The 22,753-nt window shown below is 32.2% G+C and overlaps 1 protein-coding gene across 1 annotated transcript in view; it reads left to right on the top strand.

The window, feature by feature from the left end:
- Nucleotides 1-22,753, top strand: part of LOC115210729 (titin) — a 678,167-nt gene that overhangs the window by 81,420 nt on the left and 573,994 nt on the right. Inside the window, exons 16-19 of the mRNA XM_036506041.1 lie at nt 10,823-11,095; nt 13,798-14,064; nt 16,488-16,754; nt 22,192-22,461. Coding sequence (XP_036361934.1) covers nt 10,823-11,095; nt 13,798-14,064; nt 16,488-16,754; nt 22,192-22,461 — 1,077 coding nt within the window. The remainder of the gene's footprint in view (nt 1-10,822; nt 11,096-13,797; nt 14,065-16,487; nt 16,755-22,191; nt 22,462-22,753) is intronic.

Genomic DNA, 22,753 nt, shown 5'->3' with positions numbered 1-22,753 from the left:
ACTTTCACATTGCTCTATACTACAAAGCCTGGTGTTCTCCAAGATCTCTAATTTTACAGTATTTTCTTTTTATCAATGATTTATAGTTTAATTAGTCCTACAGATTCTGTTTCCTTTTGCACAGATGACATGTCTTCATTTTACTTTTGACCTAACTTTTTGAATTTTAGATATTTTGATTGTGCCATCACATAATCACTTTTATAAATGAAGACCACTACATCTGATAATATTTAAATACACTTAAATGTCAAAATAACCATTTACAGGGAAAGGAGCTATTTCATAGTCTCAATTTCCATGAACCATTTTCGTTATGAAAATACCTTTCTTGTAAGGACTCTCCACTTTTGACAAACACTACTGGAAGCCTGATATTTTAAACAGTGCTAAAATTTCGTGAAAGAGACTTGCTATTTCTGCTTCTAAATTTGTGCATTTTGAAAGATTTTGGTTCCTTTAATAGGCTTCCTTCTTCAAGGTAAGGTATAGCAATCATTGTACATATATATATTTTTTTTTTGTCATATAAAACTATGATTAGAAGTTAAGTTATAATCCCCCTCTTTGTAAACAGAATCATATTGTGCAGTTGTATTGAACTTTCTCAATACCATATCATGTTCATACTTATGACATTCATGCCAATGGAAATATCCTGGCGGTGGATTCCTCACATACATAATCTATGTATTCTGCAAGTTTGGTCAACTTCATTTTCAGAAGGTTTTGCTGAAAGGAATAGGTGTGAAGACTGCTGAATTTATTAGAACTCTTTCTTTTAAATCTTAGGCTACAGTTGATCAACTACAAATGAGAATTTTTCATAAACTATTTAAAAAAAATTCTCTGTGCATATTTTCCTTCAAGGGATTTAGTTTCCCACTAAAGGTCTAGCTTTATCTGATTATTTTTATTTGTTGCTGTTATCTTTATTATTTTCATTATTAATGTCATTGCTGATGTCTATTTAATTACTGCTCTGCTGTTTTGGACTAGGCAAAGGCAAGGTATCTTATTTCTTTCTCTAATGTTACAGATTCATGTATAATAATAATGGTTTTCTGCATAGGTTCTTAACAAAGAACAATTTATTTTGTGTGATAGTTGATTCAGTCATTTCCATTTCTTTATCAACTCCTGACAAGATTTCCTTTCAGAAAGAGGGATATAACTAAATGTCACAAGACATTTATGTCTGACACTCTACTAATTTTGTAAATCCGCTGAGGATGATGATGATAATGATGATGATGATAACAATAGTAGTAGTAGTAGTAGTAGTAGTAGTAGTAATAATAATAATATAATAATAATAATAATAATAATAATAATAATGATACCTAGCCCAAAGTAAGGAAACCTTGCTAGTGACAGTTAGGAACGAGGGAGTATTGAGAGCAGAGAACAAAGGGAAAACAAAAGAAATACAAAAAGGACATGAGGAAGAATTATGCAAGAAGGGACTACACAATCAATTCCATGTAGCCACAACAAAAGTTGCTGGAAAAAATAGGTGGGATTGGCTGATGAAAGGAACCCTAAAAAAAAGACCAAGAGCACTATACTGGTAGTGCAGGCCCAAGCTCTGGCCATGAACTGGAGGGTCAACCCAAGTAATGAGCAAGTGTCTCCACTATGCCACATCTGCAATGGAGTGGATGAAACCATTGTCCATATCACGAATGAAAGCTCTAGACTTACCCGAAACCCCTACAAGTTGTGGCAATATAACCAGGTAGCAAAAGTGCTCCATTGGAAGCTGTGCAAAAAGTGAGGGCTAGAAAGAGGCAAGACATGGTATAAGCACAAACCACAGAGAGTGGCAGAGTAAGAAATAAGCAAAATCCTCTGGGATTTCCCCATCCAAACAGATCAGATGCTAGAGCATACTAGACCGAACCTAGTGGTGGTGGACAAGGTGCACCACATAGGCTTTAAGGTTGATGTTGCTTGCCCCTTTGACCCACAAATAATCAAAAAGGAAGGTGAAAAGATAGATAGCTACAACCCTCTTAAGTAGGCAATAGCCTGGCTATGGAAAATGAAGAAGGTGAAGATAGTGCCAATTATTGTTGGGTCATTGGGAACATTATCAGAAGGTACCAAAAGGAATGTAAAGGAAATTGGAATAGAGTGCCAGTAGGACTGTTACTGATTATTCTGGCTTAGCCAGAATAATCAGTAAATTATAAGATAGGTGAAAAGAACAAATAGCATGGTACTGTAGGCTGCTGGTAGCAAGCCCACTATGTATGCAAGACTCCATGAGCTCCAACAAAACTTGTGATAAAGAGAAAATAATAATAATAATAATAATAATAATAATAATAATAATAATAATAATAATAGTAATAATAATAATAGTCCTTGGGGACAGTATCAGAAGGCATCAAGAGGAATATAAAGGAAATTGGAATACAGTGCTCAGTAGAACTGTTACAAAAGTTTGCCTCCTTGGCACAGCCAGAATAATCAGAAAAGTATTAGATAGCTGAAAAGAATGGATAGCATGGTACTGTAGGCTGCATGTAGCAAGATCCTAGGAGTTCCAACAAAACCTGTAATAAAAAGAAATATCCTCTTTAACATATGTCTTTTTTTGTTCCCCCTCAGTTTAGTATTAAGGAAGGCAAAGGCAGGGTATCAGTTCAGAAATAGTAAGGAAAAATTTAACCATTGGATGATCTGAAGTTTTTTAATAAGGATGAAAAAGAGATAGATTACTTAATACAGACTGTAAGACTCTTTAGCAAAGATATAGGCATGGAATTTGGCATAGATAAGTGTGCAATATCAGTTTCAAAAAGGGGACAGGTAGTCAAAAGTGAAGACATCTACTTACCAGATGGCCAGACATTAAAATCATTGCAAGAAGGAGAGAGTTATAAGCATCTAGGAGTATTAGAATCTGACAGAGTACTAACTCTAGAAATGAAAGCAAAAATTGAGAAGTACATCAGAAGGGTCAGGAAGCTAATGAAGTCAAAGCTAAATAGTCTGAACCTACTGAAGGCTGTAAATAATTGGGCAGTATCATTACTTAGACACCCAACAGCTTTTGTAGATTAGACAAAAATTGAATTAGCAAAGCTAGACAGAAGAACTAGGAAGGAATTCAATATGATTGGAGAACTCCACCCAAGGGCAGGTGTAGCAAGATTACACTTACTTAGAAAGGAAGGTGGAAGAGGTTTAATATCAGCAGAAGACTGCGTGGAGTTAGCTAGAGTAAGTATAGGCGCCTATGTAGATAATAGAAGAAAATTTATTAAGAGCTGTTAGAGTCACAGCAAGACATAGGGAAACCAAAAAGCTAAATGAAGTTAAAATCCAGGAAAAAGAACAAAAGTTATCTGTCTGGCTGGAGAAGGCTTTGCATGGTAGATTGCCAAAGATAGTTGCAACAAATAGTAGTAGTGAGACATGATTATGATTGCAGAAAGGAAGACTGAAGACAGTAAGTTTGTAGGTAACTGCATAAGATCAAGCATTAAGGACTAATTGGATAAAAGCCAAGATAGATAAAAACCAAGTAGATTCTCCATGTCGGATATGCAAATCAAAAGAGGAAAGTGTTACTCACATAGTAAGTGAATGTAGCATGCTGGCACAGAAAGAATACAAAAAATGACATGACAATCTAGGGAGAGTAATCCACTGGAAGTTATGTAGAAAGGTAGAATTTGACCATACTGATAAATGGTATGAGCATGAACCTAGTAAAGTGCTACAAAGTAAGAAATATAAGATGTTGTGGGACTTTAACATTCAGACTGACAGAATAATAAAAGCTAGGACTGATTTAATAGTAGTAGATAAAGCGAATAAAAAGTGCCAGATAATTGACATTGCAATACCAAATGATGACAAAATGAATATGAGAGGTATAGAAAAAAATAGCAAAGTACCAGGACCTAGCTATTGAATTAGAGAGATTATGGAAAGTGCAGATAAAATGTAGCCCAGTAGTTATAGGTACATTAGGAACTGTCCCTAAAGATTTGAAATAGGTTAAAACCCAGTTTAGTACAGTTTCAGAAAACAATGTTATTAGGGACAGCTAGGATACTAAGGAAAGTTCTTGGCATCTAAGGTTACTTTGGAGGGTTCTTGGCATCTAAGGTTACTTTGGAGGGTTCTTGGCATCTACAGTTACTTGTTGTTGCCCGATGTTAGGAATTTTCCTTTTCCAACAGTCCAATCTAATGTATGTATGTATAATAATAATAATAATGATGATGTTCCTAATATTGGCACAAAGTCTGAAAGTTGGGTGAAATGAAAAGTCAATTATCCCATCTCAATATTTGACTAGTACTTTAATCTAGAAACTCTGGAAAGAGGAAAGGCAAAGTTGACTTTAGCTGACATTATTACTGGTGGATTGGCAAGATCACTAATGTCTTGAATGAAATTCCTCATGATATTTGCCCTAGATCTTTATGTTCTGACTTCAGAAACCTACAAGGTCAGCTTTACCTTTCATCCTTCCAGGGTTGATGGGTTGATGAAGTTCCATTCAAATACTAGAGATGATTTTATTGTCTGTTATCCCCAAACCAAATTTCTGGTTTTATTCCTGTTAGAACAATTATTGTTGTTATTGTTGTTTTTATTTTAATTAATGCAAGAAATTATTATTATTATCATTATTATTATTATTATTATTATTATTATTATTATTATTATTATTATTATTATTATTATTATTATTATTATCATCATCATCATCATCCTTATTTGTTTTATTGTTGTTATCATATATTTCTATGATGTAAATTAAAAAATCTGTAACTTTTTGGCAGTGTCTACATAGATACTGCAAATTTTAGGTTCCTTATTTCACCATTGAAAACTAATTCTGATGTCCTATTACATCATAAGATATTTATAAAAGCGTTCTGAAATTTTAGTCATTAAAATATAATCAAAACAATTTTCTTTGCTCAAGGTTAAATTACTTTGTAATTAAAACATAAAATCATAGTGCTTTTAAAAGACATTCTACTTAAATGTTAAAATTATTTATGAATATTATAATTCTATCCATATTGGAATAGAAATTTACTATTTTATGAATTTTCAAGCATGAATAAAGCAAATCAATTTAAATTATGATTTTAAGTTATAATTTTAAAATGAAGGATATTAATTTTAATTTTTAAAATTCTTACTATAATAATATTTAATATGGTCTTTTATTCCACTAAATGTACTGAGTCAAATATAATATCTTCAATATGATGGCATAAAGCAGTTAGAAACTTCTTTAAAACTAATGATTCTATTTAAATATGGATTATTACTTTCTCAAGTCATTAGATTTTCAAAAGTATAATCCAATTAAAATGCTTCTTCTTTATTTTGTGACTACATTTACTTAATTATGTATTAACATAAATTTAAAAATATTATATAATAAAATTGTGTTTTCAGCATTGCATAATTAGATGTCACATTATCAGATTATATAAAAAAATATTCCCTGATTTATTCAGTATATTTCTTTGATATTTTGAGCATGCTATTGTGTTTTCTTTCATTGCACTGATTTTATTTGAGACACCTATGTTTGTAATTCTTAAATATGCTTTAAGTGTTTTGATTTATTTGCATATAAATATGATTTGTAACAGAATGATATTTAAATGATTAATAACTAAATTTAATTTTGGATCTCATTTAGTTATTACTTGATTGACAGTATATCTGTGAATTACTAGAGTAAATTTCTATTAATTTAGCACAATTAAATTAAAACTTAAAAGAGAGAACATTTTATAATAGTTAATTTGAGCAATACATAAATAAGATAAGTTTACTTTGAATATTTAGATTTTTAAAAGTTATTAGAGTTTTTGCCATTATCTAAATGAATGGATGATTTTTTTTAGTAAGACAAGAGGTAATTTAGTTGAATAAAAATTTAGCTGAGCCATAAAGTCAAACTGTTACCTCTGAGGCATCAAAAATTCAATATCAATTTTAAAGCCATAAATTGAAACATCTAATAAAAAATTTAAAAATATTAAGCTAACATTTTATAATTATGTAGTTATATTCTTTTTTGTGTGGATAAATGAAATAGAAAAGCATCATTGTGATGTTGTCCATTCCACTCAGAAAATTTGGTATTAACTACTTAAAAAATCACTTTTGTGATAAATTTCTTTATCTATTTGAAAAAGCCCCACTTTTTTAAAATTCTCAAGCTGATAGAATATTCCTCTGTTACAAAGATTATTTTGCTTTGAATTAACATATATTAATACTCTGATTTGCATATAGACTTTGTTACAGATTTGCACATGGCTACTTTGGTTTTATGGATTGAACAGCACATTCAATGAATGTACAATCATAAAAAAAACTGTATATTTATAATACAATGGAAATAAATATACTTTAAAGATTCTACAAACCGATTTTGAGTGACAAATCAATTTAATCTGTAAACAAAAATCTATTTTTTTTTATTTCAGTTCTTGGTCAGCCATCTGTGTTATTTGAAATACTTTTCTTTATTTAAATTCATTAAATTTATCCTGCGCGATAGAAAGTGGCTTTTTAAATAACTTTATATAATCATTTATGTGGTTGCTTCTGTGTATTCTTAGGAAATGTTGGTTTTGATTTCACTGTGCCTGGAAAATACATAAAGTTTAGTTTTCTGTTTTAGTTTCCTTTAACTGTGAGAGATTTTATCACATAAAATTCTTTCACAAATTTAATTATTCTTTGATAAGTTTTGATAGTTTAAGTTTCAAAGGTTGATAAATTCATGTTTCTATTTTCCAAAAGGTATTGAAATATTTATTAATATTTTACAATATTATTCTGATAATGGTGATGTCAGTTTGGAATACTTTAAAAGTAAAAATGACCTCATCTTTTGTGCTTTTAATTTATAAGTTTAATAAAAATGGAAATGATGAGGATTATAGTCCAAGGATAATTTTTTTCTACTCAAGTATTAGCTTTGTCAGAAATAAATATAAGCAAAAAGTAATCTTATACAATTGTATTTTGTGATTTGTTCTCTTTTCTGGCCCAAATATAATTCAAAATGTTATATTTTGATGATACTCTGCAAAAACACACTGTTATAGAAGCCATAAAAATTCATTCAATTTTTTAAATGGAATATTTTTAAAATAACATTGTTTTAAAGGAAAAGATTAGATGAAATTGGTAAGATATTAGCTATAAATTTTATCCAAAATATTATCTAATAAATATTAGATAATATTAGATAAATATTATCAAATATTTTTGAAATGATATGATTCCATTTAAAAAAAATTAAATATATTTATTTCACCTTATATTAGTGAATGTTTCTTCCAAATTGGACAGTGTGGATATTAATTGGGCATATGACTACAAATCCATGTTTTTCTTAATGCCTACAGTTAATTTCAGAATTATGACTTAAAAGAGATATTTATTTTACATCAGATATATTAAGTCTGAATTGTATATTGGTATTAATATACATCTTTTTAATTGCTATAGTAAGTCCATGATATTTAAACTTCTTTAATGCTCACATTTCTTATATATTTGAAGTGAATATTTTATGATATTTTAAAATCATATTTTCATATAATTCACAATTGAAATTTACAGTCATTCTTTTGAAATTTACAGAACAACTATGAAAGGAAGATAGTTATTGCAGAATCTTATTTTAGCTCATAATTAGAAACAAAGTTTTCTGTTAGATTATGTGTGACATACATATACACACACCTACATAGTGTCATTTTTTCCTTCTTTCACTTATACACTTAATACATATAATTTATGTTTCAGATTTTATAAGCAAATACATGTTCAGTGGAAGATTTGATCAAATTCTGTTATATGGGTATAATGTATTTGAATATAAACTACATATAACTGAAGGTATCAAATAGATATGATGTTTGGAAACTATTTACTGATCCAAATTTGTGTGAAATGAAGATACCTACATTTGATGGGATAATAAAGATTTAAGCAATGGCGGTGCTCCAGCATGGCCACAATCATTGGACTGAAACATATAAGAGAATAAGAGAATTATAAGATATAGATTTCATTATCTAGTTTACTTATATAAGCTTACATGTGAATGCATACATATATGTGCATGAACATGTGTGTATTTATGTGTGATTTTTTAATCTTTTGTATATATCTACTGTTTCTTTTTAAAATTTATATTGATCTATGACTATTGCTCTCTTAAAACAAATCAAACATAGTATCCTGCTAGCTACACTTATTACCTGTGGATATATATTGAGTCAGCTAGTTCTCTGTCATAGAGCTGATAATTTTGGACTATTATGAATCATTCTGAAGATTAGTCTATTAGTTTAGCTATTAGCGTACTCGAATATATGGGTGTTCACATACATATATATATTTAGATTATAGATTAGAGACAGATATTCTCCGTATAGGATACACTTCGTAGTGCTCAAGAGATTTAAACATGAGCACCTAGAGAAGTAAATGTAAGTACAAACAATTTAGGCAAGTCGATATACAAATGATGTTAAATACATTTAATAAAAGAAATGAACATATGTTTATATATAAAAAGGTCCGACTTACACAAAATAGGCGGAAACCTGCACCGGCATCTCTTCAGTCATCGAGGAATTGCCTCGATGACTGAAGAGATGCGGGTGCAGGTTTCCGCCCCGACACCCGAAACTCGGAGTTTTATCACGGCAACCGAATAATTGTCACATATTGTATTACAAATAAATTCCTCTATTTACATAATATCGAGGTCTCTTTCATTCTTTTGTTGCCTTACCATTACTATTAATATATATATATATATATATATATATATATATATATGCAGATAAAAATACACCAGGCTAACAAAAAATGTCTTGTGATAGGTATTGCGCTTCTGGTAATTCGAAGCAGAAGTCCTTCAGTCAAATTTGTAAATCAGAAGTAGTTGGTTTGTTTCGGCTCTAAGGAAGAAAGCATTGTCCTGGCGGTTCCTTATATTTTCAGTCGCTCAATCAAACGATTGATTAAATTGAACCATGAACTGAACCAAAATGCATCTGAAACAGCTGTAAGCCTATAATAAATAAATAAATCTATATAACCCATTATTTCTGTCTATGTTACACACATACACACACGCACGCACATACACAAAGGCACATACACACACAGACACATAAACAAGCACGCGCGCGCACTCACACATTCGTGAATATCATGTTTATACATAGCGAACTTAATGTACGTAAATTCGAGAAGAGAAAGCAGAAAAAAGAAAAGGATATAATAAAAGAGATGGAATGATAACGATGCATACAAAGTTGTAAATAAACAAGGAGTAAAATCTGGAAATAACTTACGACAATTGTTAGTCACTATTAAGAAGTCACAGTCAGTCAACATGAATAAAATAAACTCGTATTACCATAGATTTAACTAATAAGAAAACCCAGAAGATTTATAAGAACTGGGCATACACTTCTAACAGTTTCAATCAAATTTTGCCGGACGAGGTCGTAAATGTGCGACGAAGATTAAAAAATTTCTAGAAATAAATGCAAAATGAATTTCATTGTTTTTGTCTTTTTAAATTGCTAAATGGCTCTTCAACGATTTAAATCTTTTATTTTCAGTATACAGTCTCAGACCACATCACTAGTTGAACAAATACAACTCAAGAATATATATATATATATATATATATATATATATATATATATATATATATATATATACATACATATATGTATGTATATGTATATGTATGTATATGTATATATATATGTATATGTATATGTATATAAATATATATATGTAGATGTATATATATATGTATATATATATGTATATATATATATACACACATATATATATATATATAATATATATATATATATATATATATATATGTGTGTGTGTGTGTGGTGTGTGTGTGAGTGTGTTTGTGGTGTGTATAGGCACACACACACACTGTTAAAAGCTCCATAAATTAAAATTAATCTTCCTTGATGATTTGTAATTTTTAAATTTTGTATTTATTTTCTGCAGGAACTATCATGAATACTGAAAAAAAAAAAAAAAAAAATTATCTACTTTGATAATTTTTTGATATATAGTAGTTTTTTTGAAACAGAAACTGAGAATTTGTTTCGCGATTCGTGTTTCACACCATGACCCTCAAACAAGTGGTATGAGCACAAATCACGAGGCAAATTTCAGCTTCAGTTTCTTTAAAAAAGTTAACGTGTGTGTTATTGTGTGTGTGTGCGTGTATCTATGTATGTATGAATATATGTATATACATGCATTTATGTTAACGAACAATAGCATGTTTAAATTTTTGAACATTTATATAGTTTTCTTTTAGATGTATCTCTTTAAATATGACTTTTAACTTTAATTTATCCATTTTATGCGGTTCGAAATTCATATTTTGTATGTTCTGGAGCAATAAAGTGCTATCAATGCATTAATATGCATTTTATGAAATAAAATGTACACGTTTAAAGAGGGAACTAAATTCTTTGTTTACACTTCTTCAAAATTGTACGTACTCCTTAAGCCCGGTCTAAAATGGTTTTAATATATTGTGCAAACAACATTATTTTCGATTCCTATTTTGTTATCATCGCTACTACCATTACTCCTCATCATCATTGATTTTCCTTTCAGATATGTGACACATTCTTTTTTCTATCTCTTTGATAAAGAAAACAGAAGAATGGCAGTTTTGAAAAATATATTTTGATTTTACTATGAAGAAAATTGTTGTCTCATTTATAATATTTTATTTATCTAGTCCAAGAAGTGAAGCCAGAATTCATAAAACCACTCACAGAAGTTAGAGTTAAAGAGCAAGAAACAGCTACTTTTATGTGTGAAACAAATATAGATTGTCTCGATCCTGTTTGGTTGAAAGATGGAAATCTCATATTTGAAAATGAAAGAACAAAATTCATCACAGAGCAGAATAGATACAAACTTATTATTTCTGATGTTAAGGTGGAGGATAGAGGAGAGTATTCTTGTCTTATTGATCAAATATCGACTTCAGCTAAACTTCATGTTGAGGGTAAGTGTTTAGAAACATTGAAATATAAAATTTATATTAATTACTATTTGAAAATTACATTCAATGAAGAATTAATTTTTTTTAACAATATATTACTTTTTCATATATCCTCGCCCTGTCATTGTGAGTTTGAATTGCAAATTAAAAATTTTGTCTTTCAAGAAGCTACTAAACGGCGCACAACTTGATATTTCTTTTCATTATTGGAATAAATATAAAAATTTGAAACTTAGAAATTAATTGTACCTGTTTGAAACAAATTAGTTACAAAGTTTGGGGATTTTTCAAAACTAACACTATGAAAAAATATAAAACATAGTGTAGAAAAAGAGCAGCAAATATCTTAATGCTAAATAATATTTGAAATTATTGGTTGCACAAAGTATATTGATATGATTTAAATATACTAACTTGGTCTCGTTCAACAATACTAAAACACAATACATTATAGATGTTTGTAACACAGTCTTTCAACACTACATCCAGTCTATTTATTATAAAATAGCTACAAGCTTCGAAATAGTTTCAAGCCTTGCAATATATGATATTCGCTTGTGCAATTATACATCTAAATATTGCCAAAATTTATTCTAAAGATGAAGCTTTCTCTTAAAGACAAAACGATATTGAAAAGTTAAAGAGTTGCTGACCATATACAAAGCATAAGTATAGCCACCATTAGAGTATTGTTAGCAGTACTCTAATGGTGGCTGTATCTAGGATGGTACAGCAGCTAGACGTACAAGCATTGTAGATCATATCAAGTAAATTGTAGTTTGATCACTCAGCAAAACTGCACTTCCCAACACACGTTAATCCACTGATTGATCAATGCACTGTAAATTTCTCTCATATTTCCTACTAATATAATCGATCTTGCTTAACTATATTAGCAATTTGTCCAGCATCCAGACCTCATCTACTCATGTCTTTCTTTAATCACTGGAAAGATTATTTGCATATTTGTTCTTAATACGTGATCTGATCAATAAGTATCCGGACTGTTACCATAGTAACGAAGCTAAAGCACGCAAAGTAAAGCCGCCTAACACAAATTGACCCTAAACTCTGCTGTGCATGTGCACTAAGTTTTAAAGTTCTAGCTTACTTCCGCTGTTTACGGTAGCGCTTGGATAGAAGGTGCGTAGAGTGTGATCGTCGCACTGACTATGACAGTTGAGTAGAAAATCTGCATCAGATTTTGCCAAAAGCTTGGTGATACCTGTTCAGAGGCCTACGCAAAGTTTCCAAAAAGTTTCCATCGTTCTCGACTCAATCAATGAGATCTTGTCCAATTGAAACCCAAGTGTCTTTCTGGTCAACCGAAAGCAGTTTTAGCGCAAACTTGGCAGACACGTATCTCGTATAAAAATCTTCAATGATAATGGACTGAACTGAACAGTAACTAATCTGCACATCCTCTGATAACTCACAGATCGTGATTCAACGATTTCTCCTCACAACTGCACGCACATCTGCGATGTTTTTCTCAGTTCTGCTGGTTGCGGGTCTCCCAGAACGTTCGTCAAAACCGACATTTTTTCGGTCATCTTGGAAACGTCTGAACCACTCATACACATGTGTGCGACTCATACACTCCTCTCCATACACTTTCTGCAACTTTGTGTCGGCCACTGTGCAAATATCACCATGGCAACTTTCTCTGTTGTGGTCATTGCGACAATCACATACTACACACATTCCTTCCAAGCATTGCTGTAAACAGTCGAAATCATCTAGAACGTTAAAACTTAGTACGCATGCACAACAGAGTTTAAGGTCAATCTGTGCCAAGCTTCACTCTGCATGCTTTAGCTTCGTTACTATAACAACAGTCCGGATACTTATTGATCAGGCGTCGTACATTTACGCAGGTTCAGACGCAAAATATGCTGGTTGCTGTTGTGTACATGATAGGAGAATAAACTCTCTCTTTTCCGACGACAGTGTGTTCAATTAACTCGGCTCGTTGATACAAACAATTTGTTTGCTAAAAGTGTAAACAAAGCCAGCGGCTTGATTTAGGCTCAAAGGTCTGGGTATATCTGACTGATGCGATGTCGAAACACTATCCTACAATACCATGCGCCAATGAGCTGAGTATCTTGAACACACTATCGTCGTAAAAGAGAGTAGTTATTTTCCTATAATGTACAGCACAACGATCATCATATTTTGCATCTGAACCTGCCTAGATGTATTAAGAATAAAAAAGATATAAGTTCTAATGTATGTTTATAGTCATCGAAAATGTATAATTTTGATACACTGAGACCATTTTTTGTAAAATGACTTTTAATAGCAAAGGCGTGAAGCAAAATACAGTTTCATCAAAATCTTAAAATTTTGATTCCATTCAAAAAGAGAAAGAAAAATAACAAATTAGACATAACAGGCTATATTGTTGACATGGTAAAAAACTTGCAAATATAATCTTGATCTATGAGCTAAAACGAAATTGCCGACACCGTTTTATTTGAATGTAATTTGTGCAATACAATAATCTTAGTTGTTTGTTTATTAATTGTCATCAGTCAATCTGTTTAGTCTGTTTAAAATATTTTGTTAATGTATGGGAAAAATTACACTAATTATAAAACCTTTCTCATTTTGTGGGTCGTTTATTGTACATTGAAGCTGTTATCAAAAATCATTTAGAGGAAAATTCCATGGCGTAAAATACATATGTTAATTCATTGCAGAAATACAACCAGAATTCACAAAACATCTTCAAGATGTAACTGTCAAAGAAGAAGAAATTGCTACATTTGTTTGTGAATTATCAAAAGACAATGTAAAAGTAGATTGGTTCAAAAATGGAATCAAAGTGACAGCTAATAAAAGAATTCAAATAATAACGGAAAAAAGAGTTCAGAAACTTATAATTCGTAAAGTTACACTTGAAGATTTTGGAGAGTATTCTTGTACCATCGGCAATGTGTCAACTACTGCTAAGCTGATAGTAGAAGGTGAGTTTATTTAATATGATTTTTCTGTTATGGTACATACATACATACATACATACATACATACATACATACATACATACATGGATACATAGAGTGACCAGGAATATTATGTCAGACTTACAAAAGTATGACAGTCAGAACTCTTTTATTACAATGCATTTGTAGTACTAGTGTTGATTCCAACATTTGGGATACTTGACTGGTCTGTAGAAGGAATCCACACCATAGATGTTAAAACCTGCAAGATACTGACATATACCATCAGAAATAGTGATGTCGATTGGCTCTATCTAAGAAGAGATAAAGAAGGTAGAAAGTTGAAATCAGTGCAGACAAGCTTCGTATGTCGTATAGTCTCTCTCAGACAGCACTTGATAAACAGCATGAGCAAAAATGAATACATTAACTTAGTGCTGAGAAGTGAGGAAAACAACATCCTACATGTTGGCAGCGAGCTCTTCAGGAAACACATTCTTTCTGATGACTTCCCATACAACCCCAAAATAGTCAGGTTAAAAAAGACGACTGGGATGTGAAACACTCAGCCTACCAAAAGAACCATGCACGGGTATATTTTCCAAAGACTTGAAGAAGACAGTAATATCGACATGAAGCAACATGAAGCGAACATGGAATAAGTGTGCTCAACTATTCAGTATTTTATTTTATATGATATCGTATCAACACCTGAAAACACACACATACACACGCACACTCGCACACACACATATACACAGACATACATACGTGCACACACACACACACACCTGGCCGGCTCCTGTCAACCGTCTTAGTCATGCATGCATGGAAGACGGGCGTTAAACGATGATGATGATGAAACATATTTAAATGTATAAGGTTATATTCAGCCATCCACCCGTCCGTCCGTCCGTCCGTGCGTCTGTCTGTCTGTCTGTTGATTTACCTGTCTGTTCTTTGTCAGTCTCTGTATAGCTGCCCGTTAGGCTTGCCTTAATACAAGAATTAAGATCATTCTCAAAAGAACTTAAAACATAGAATGGAATATTCATAATGTGCTCACACACCCACTCTCTCTCTCTCTCACACACAAACACACCCACCCACACACGCACACAATATACACGCACACGCGCACACACACGCACACACACAAACACACAGACACAGACACACACACACACACACATAGTTCTATATTTAAGAGATGAGGGATTATGTACATTATTTACATTATTTACATTCGACGAATATTTGTCCTCATCTTTGTTGTTAACACAACGTTTCGGCTGATATACCTTCCAGCCTTCTTCAGGTGTCTGGGGGGAATTTCGAACCTGGGTTCTCCTTCCTAAGATATTTTTCGATGTTGTTGTTGTTGTTATTATTATTATTATTATTATTATTATTATTATTATTATTATTATTATTATTATTATTATTATTATACATACATACATACATACATACATACATACATACATACACGGACATTTGTCCTCATCTTTGTTGTTAACACAACGTTTCTGTCGATATATATATATATATATATCGATATATATATATATATATATCGATATATATATATATATATATATATATGGGCGCAGGAGTGGCTGTGTGGTAAGTAGCTTGCTAACCAACCTCATGATACTGGGTTCAGTCCTACTGCGTGGCACCTTGGGCGACTGTCTTCTACTATAGCCTCGGGAAGATTTGGTCGACTAAAGGCGGTGCTCCAGCATGGCCGCAGTCAAATGACTGAAACAAGTAAAAGAATAAAGAATATATATATATATATATATATATATATATATATATATATGGGAGTGGATTTGGTAGACGGAAACTGGAAGAAGCCCGTCGTAATATATATATATATATATATATATATATATATACATATATGTATGTATTTGTGTGTATATGTTTGTGTGTCTGTGATTGTCCCCCACCCAACATGCTGGTGTGTTTACGTCCCTGTAATTTAGCGATTCGGCAAAAAGCCCGATAGAATAAGTACAAGGCTTACAAAGAATAAGCTCTGGGCTCGATTTGCTCGACTAAAGGCGGTACTTCAGCATGGCCGCAGTCAAATGACTGAAAGAAAAGAATAAAAGAAAAGAAACATATATATATACCTATGTATATGTATATGTACATATGCGTATACATGTGCATGTATGTGTGAATGTGTGCGTGTGTTTATATACATATATATATCCTTAAAAATACATATACATACAAATATGCGTGTGTGTATGTATATGAGTGTGTGTGTAAATGTGTTTAATCAATATTTCTAGAACATTAAATCACTTGGGTAATTTTCATGTTTTATAAATACTTAGTACTCTTATAAGCACCAGTATCGTTCAATGTACAGAATTAAAACATACTTTTAGTCGAATGATTTTTACTGATGTATTTAATATTATTTTCAGAAATAAAATCCGAATTCACCAAAGAACTTAAAGAAATTCATGTCACTGAATGTGATGACGGTGAATTTTCTTGTGAAGTTTCTAAAGAGTATATCCAAGTTGTTTGGTTTAAAGATGGAAAGCAAATACAAGAAGATCAAAGGATCAAAATTGTCACTGAAAGGAAAATACGCAAACTTGTCATACGTGATGTAAGAATTGAAGATCAAGGTGAATATAAATGTATGATCGGAGAATTATTTACATCGGCCAGCCTATCAGTGAAAGGTAAGTTTACGTCAAAGAGTTTATTATTTGTAAATCTGAATTTATTATCATTAAGATGTTTTTAGTTATTCTCTTTTAAAATCCATCTCTATATTTTCTTGTTGCATGTTTGCTACTCTCTCTCTGTCTGTCTGTCTCTCTCTTTCCACACACGCACGCACACGCATACACACACGCACACACACGCACGCACACACACACACACACACACACACGCGCGCACACACACACACAAACATGTATTAATGTTTGTTTTTATGTTCAGTTATAAAAATAATTTTACATTAATCTGATGGGTTACTCTATACTTTTGTTAAGTACAAATTTATTATTCTTAGACAAAAATGTTGTTGACATTTTGACATTGACTTCGCAGTTTCGACCAGCTAAGCTATTGTCTGATCTCTCTCTCTCTCTCTCTCCTCTCTCTCTCTCTCTCTCTCTATCTATCTATCTATCTCTCTCTCTCTCTATCTATCTATCAAAAAGCTCAGATTATATCAGTTCACAAAATTTTGATTGCATCGTCGGATGGGACTGTTGTTTCATTCTAACTTGCGAATAATCAGCATTTGGTACCCAAGCTTCGAATGTCCGTCAAACCTATGAAGATTAATACTGATTAAACTGTCAGTGATGTTGCAAAATGCTGCCGAGTTGTTTATAACTTAGCTATTAGCGACGGAAGCAACCTTTGTAACAAATATTAATTTGCACTTCCAAATTAGCTTGGTTTTGTTGATAAGAACGCTGTAGACTGCGGTAGAAATCCCGAAAGATCATCTCGTAGAGACGTTAGGTGCTAAAAAGCACAGATTAAATCGGTTGACGAAATTTCGTCGGAGCCAGCGGTTGGGACTATTGTAACAAGTGATTTCATTGTAACTTGTGAAACATTGGCAACGTGTACCCTAGAACTGAGAGTCCATCAAATCAACATAGTTTAACACTGAATAAACAGTGAGCGACGTCGCAAAATACTGACTAGCTGTGTATAAATCAGCTATTAGTGATGGGAGTAATCTTATATGTACGATGATATATGTATATGTATATATATATATATATATATCATAAAAATAATATATATGTATATTGTAAATATATTGTTTCGCTAATCCAATAACAACAATGTAAAGTATGTAGCCCTGAAAAGAGTTTTAATGCATTCCCAGAGTATATAGAACATAGGAGGAAATACTAATAAAGTATGTATATTAAAATCGTGAAGCATGTTACGTAATAACAGGCTAATCAGATGTGAGATAATAACAATTCAAAGTAAATAACTCTGAAAAGGGCTTTTGTGCGTTCCCAGAGAATATTACACTCTGGGGCACTAGTGTTGGTATATTCGTGAATAAATCACTAACCTAAATAAGTGGATGCATTGTTTAGGAAAATGCTATTTACTTGTTTAAGGGTTGTACTGGACAAATTACGAAAATAACTCTAACAGTTCAAATAATAAGAAATAAGCATACTCTATTTGATTTATACCAAATAATTTAGGAAAATGAATGGGTTATTTCCCTTGGCTGATAAATAAAATATATTAGTTATATATAAGGATCCCTTCAAGGGGCCCTATTATCGATTTTTTCAAGAATCTGAGTATGCCATGAAGTTTCCAGACATGAGTTCTATTCACGTGTGAAGTTTCATGAAAATCAATAAAACAATGTAGGAGTTAACTAACAACTCCGCAAACAGCCACAGACAGAATTCCCATTTAGGTAGTAGATAAATATAATCTATCTATCTATCTATCTATCTATCTATCTATCTATCTATCTATCTATCTATCTATCTATCTATCTATCTATCTATCTATCTATCTATCTATCTGTCTGTCTGTCTGTCTGTCTGTCTGTCTGTCTGTCATATATGATGTACAGGCATGGCTGTGTGGTAAGAAGCTTGCTGCCTAACCACATGGTTCCGCGTCCTGTCCCACTGCGTGGCACCTTCGGCAAGTGTCTTCTACTATAGCCTCAGACTGACCAAAGCCTTGAGAGGATTTGGTAACCCGATAGAATATGTACCAAGCTTACATAGAATAAGTCCAGGGGTCAACTTCTTCGACTAAAAACAGTGTTTCAGCATGACCGCAGTCAAATGACTGAAACAAGTAAAAGAATAGAAGAAAGAATATATAAAGAATATATATATATATATGTATATATATATATATATATATATATTATATATATATATATATATATTATATATATATATATATATATATATATATGTATGTTTCAGCCTAGAGGCTGCAGCCATAACAGGGGCACCACCATTGTAAACACCTTTTAATTGGCCAATTCTATAGATTTGGCTTTTGGTGACTGAGGAAGTTGGATACCGCTGCCCTCTTTTGAGTTTCCTGCCTAGACATTGTTTCATCTAGGGTCTTGGATAGCAAGAGGACAGTTGAGAGCTGTAGTCGAGCCGGATAAGGAGAAATGTCCTCCATAGGACCTGCATAGTTTCCGGTCCCTTGTTCTGAATGTTCTTATAATCCATTCGCCCATTCGCCTGTACACTGCCACCATCTAGGTGACATGCATGGGAAACGAGGCATCGTTGCTCATATCGATCTCAAGATCACGCACCGTATGCGATCCTAGGATTGCCTCTCCCTTTGGTCTAAAGTATCGTTCTGAGCACCCATTAGCTGGTAGCGGAGGGCTTGGAATTTGCCTGCATTACATTGCATATTATTGTCCTCAGCCCATTTATATATGGCATCTAGATCTTTCTGTAGAAGATTAATTACTTTCGTGTCGTCGGCATAGCTAGTAAGTGTGGCTAACTGATCGCATGTCTGAAAGAGCCACTATGAACAGTAGTGGCCCCAATACAGTTCCCTGAGGCACTCGACTTTCTATTAATGTCTTCGTGGAGAGGGCTACGTTGCCTCCTGCAGCCAGGTTTCTGTCTTTTAAGAAGTCATGCAACCATTCTCCAGTTTTCCAAGTTATGCCAAGTCTCCGTAGTTTGTGACACATCATCCCATGATCAACCTTATCAAAGGCTTTTGCAAAGTCAAGATATATCACATCTACATTTAAGCGATTCATTAATTGTTTCAACACCTAGTCATAGTGTTGCAAAAGCTGTGTAAGGCAGCTTCTTCCTCAGCGAAAGCCATGCTGGGTGTCAGGAAGCAAGTCATTATCTTCAAGAAACGCATTTAGTTTCTTCATGACAATGCGCTCCATGACTTTGCAGACAAGGAAAGTTAGAGAGACAGGTCTAGAATTCTTGGCATCTTTTCTACTATCTCCCTTATGGATAGGGCATTTAATGCCTTCCTTTAATTTTTTGGGAAGTCTTCCTGTTATGAGGAAGCTCTGGAAGAGAATCTGAAGTGGTCTAGTTATAGCCCCTTTACATTTCTTTAGGAGGACTGCTGGGAATCCATCAGAGCCTGTTGCTGAGTTTGAGCTCATCTCATCAATGGCTGATATCACATCAGTTTCCTCCATGTTGATGCTGTCAATAATTGCTACTTTGTTGTGTAGATCTGTGGAGCCAAAGAACTCATCAGACATAGCTACTTGCAAGTGTCCCAGTGGAGTGGTGAAAGCACTCTTGTATTGCGCATCCAGTACCGTACTGAAGTAGATTCTTTTGCATATCTATTGAAGGCTCTAGGGTTTGTCTTAATATTTTTAACAACCCTGGCTTCCCTTTCTACCCTCTCCTTTTCGTGGCAGCGTTTGAGTTCATTTTCGATTTCGAGCAATGTTCGTTTGAGGTAGAATCATTTGTTATCCTTTAGTGGCCCAGTTAGGCGATTTGAGATTTTTGCTCGTCGTCTCATTAAAATCTTCCTATCCCGGGGTATTATATTATATATGTAATATGTATTATAAATGTAATCTATATTATATAATATATATATATATATATATATTATATATATATATATATATATAATATATATTATGTATATGTATATATTATAAATATGCAAATATGATAAATATAATATATATATATATATGTATTGCATATATATAAGTATATATATATATATATACACACACACATATATATTGTAAATGTATATCTATATCTATCTATCTATCTATCTATCTATATGTATATATATATATATATATATATATATATATATATATATTATATATATATATATAGAGAGAGAGAGAGAGAGAGAGAACTGAACTAGCGATATTATCATGATGTTCCAGTGATCTGATGAGCTAGCCTCTTTTGTTTGCATAATGCTGAGAATGCATATTAATGCAAATGTATACGCATAAATTCTTGCATACTGAAATTAAATTCTGCATGAAGAAGTTTCTGATATGGCAGTAAACCTATGGAAATCACGTGGTTAAAAGATATATATTCCTCTTATACCTTCTGACATGTTTATATATATATATATTATATATATATATATATTATATATATATATATATATATATATATATATATATATATATATATATATAAGTAATACTAAGTAATTAAGGGTTTAGCAACGAATTGCCTCACCAACACACCGAATTTAGAAATAGCAGTCAAAGAGATATAGCTATTCCTTCTACTAAAAGGGGGATCTCAGTAAAAACACAGCACTTGAAAGGCAAACACAGACAGGTAAGAAAGAAAGAATGAAATGACGGCAATCCATCATGCAATTTTACGTTACCTACGGACGTACGTTTCGAGATCAAGTTTTAGGATAGCGTAAGAATTAGAAAATTCTACTTTACCCGTACTTCTTCTCTCATCGGCGCAGGATACTACAATTATGAATAATTGTATATTAAATTTGAGATACTAGAATGCATCATCCCAACTCAGAGCGAGCTAAAGCATGACCAGTACCACGAAATTCAAAGTTGAATGAAAGTTTGTGTCACCAGCCCCCTTCCACCCGCGTGTAGCCAAGATATATATATATATATATATATATATATATATATATATATTATATATATATATACATACATATATATATATACATATATATGTATAATTTGGATTGAGAGGAAAAGTGTGAAGGGCTAGCTGTGAGCAGGATGAGGGAAGTATCGGAAAAGACTTCTTGCTGCTTATGGAAAAAATAAAAGTTAATTTGGAAGCCAGATGATGAGTAGTTGTCTGGCAACCTTTGATTACAAACCAAGGGGGGAGTGTTACGGTTCAGTGCAGAAACACTTGATGATCGTTGGATACCGTGACTCCTGGCCAAAGATCCATTCACTTTGCTGAATGGAAAAAAAACACCTTCTTGGTGTTATCGATGACAAATCATATATATATAACATAGATAACAAACTTTTAGGCGACACCAAAAACGTGGTATAACTCTAGATAATACTTAACATGTAACAGAGAAAAATTGGATTTTAATTGGATTAAAATTCTAATTTCTGGATTGTTTTTTTCTAAACAGAAATGAAAGCAAGTTTTACTCAAGAACTTGCTGAAGAAGTTAAAATTGAAACAAATGAAACAGTTACACTTTCCTGTGAGATGTCTGAGGAAAATATCAAAGCAACTTGGTTGAAAGATGGTAAAATTTTGCAATCGGACAACAGAATTAAAATGGTCACAGAGAAAACAACACAGAAACTTATTATAAATAAAGTCACATCAGAAGACACTGGTGTATATACATGCAAAGTTGGAAAAATATCTACTACTGCAAGACTAGTTGTTGAAAGTATGTATTTGCAAATTTGTGTAATTTGCTTAAAAATGACTATTTGATTTTCAAATATTTCTTTGTTCTATAATATACTGAAAAAATTTAGAAACATATTTTATGAAATTGAAATTTTGAAATACTGAATATACCTAAATTTAATAACTGTCTATCACATAAAGAGCATCCTCATTTGAATAAGTTTCCCTTTGATCTTAATATTAGTCATTCGTATGACCTTTACGTGAGTAAACCGTTTCAAAAATAATGCATGTCAATTCCTGCTAAAAAGAATATTTATTTGATGACC

This window comes from Octopus sinensis, linkage group LG1 (genome assembly GCF_006345805.1).
Source record: "Octopus sinensis linkage group LG1, ASM634580v1, whole genome shotgun sequence".
NCBI classification, from domain to species: Eukaryota; Metazoa; Mollusca; class Cephalopoda; order Octopoda; family Octopodidae; genus Octopus; species Octopus sinensis.
This window is presented reverse-complemented; position numbering and strand designations above follow the sequence as displayed.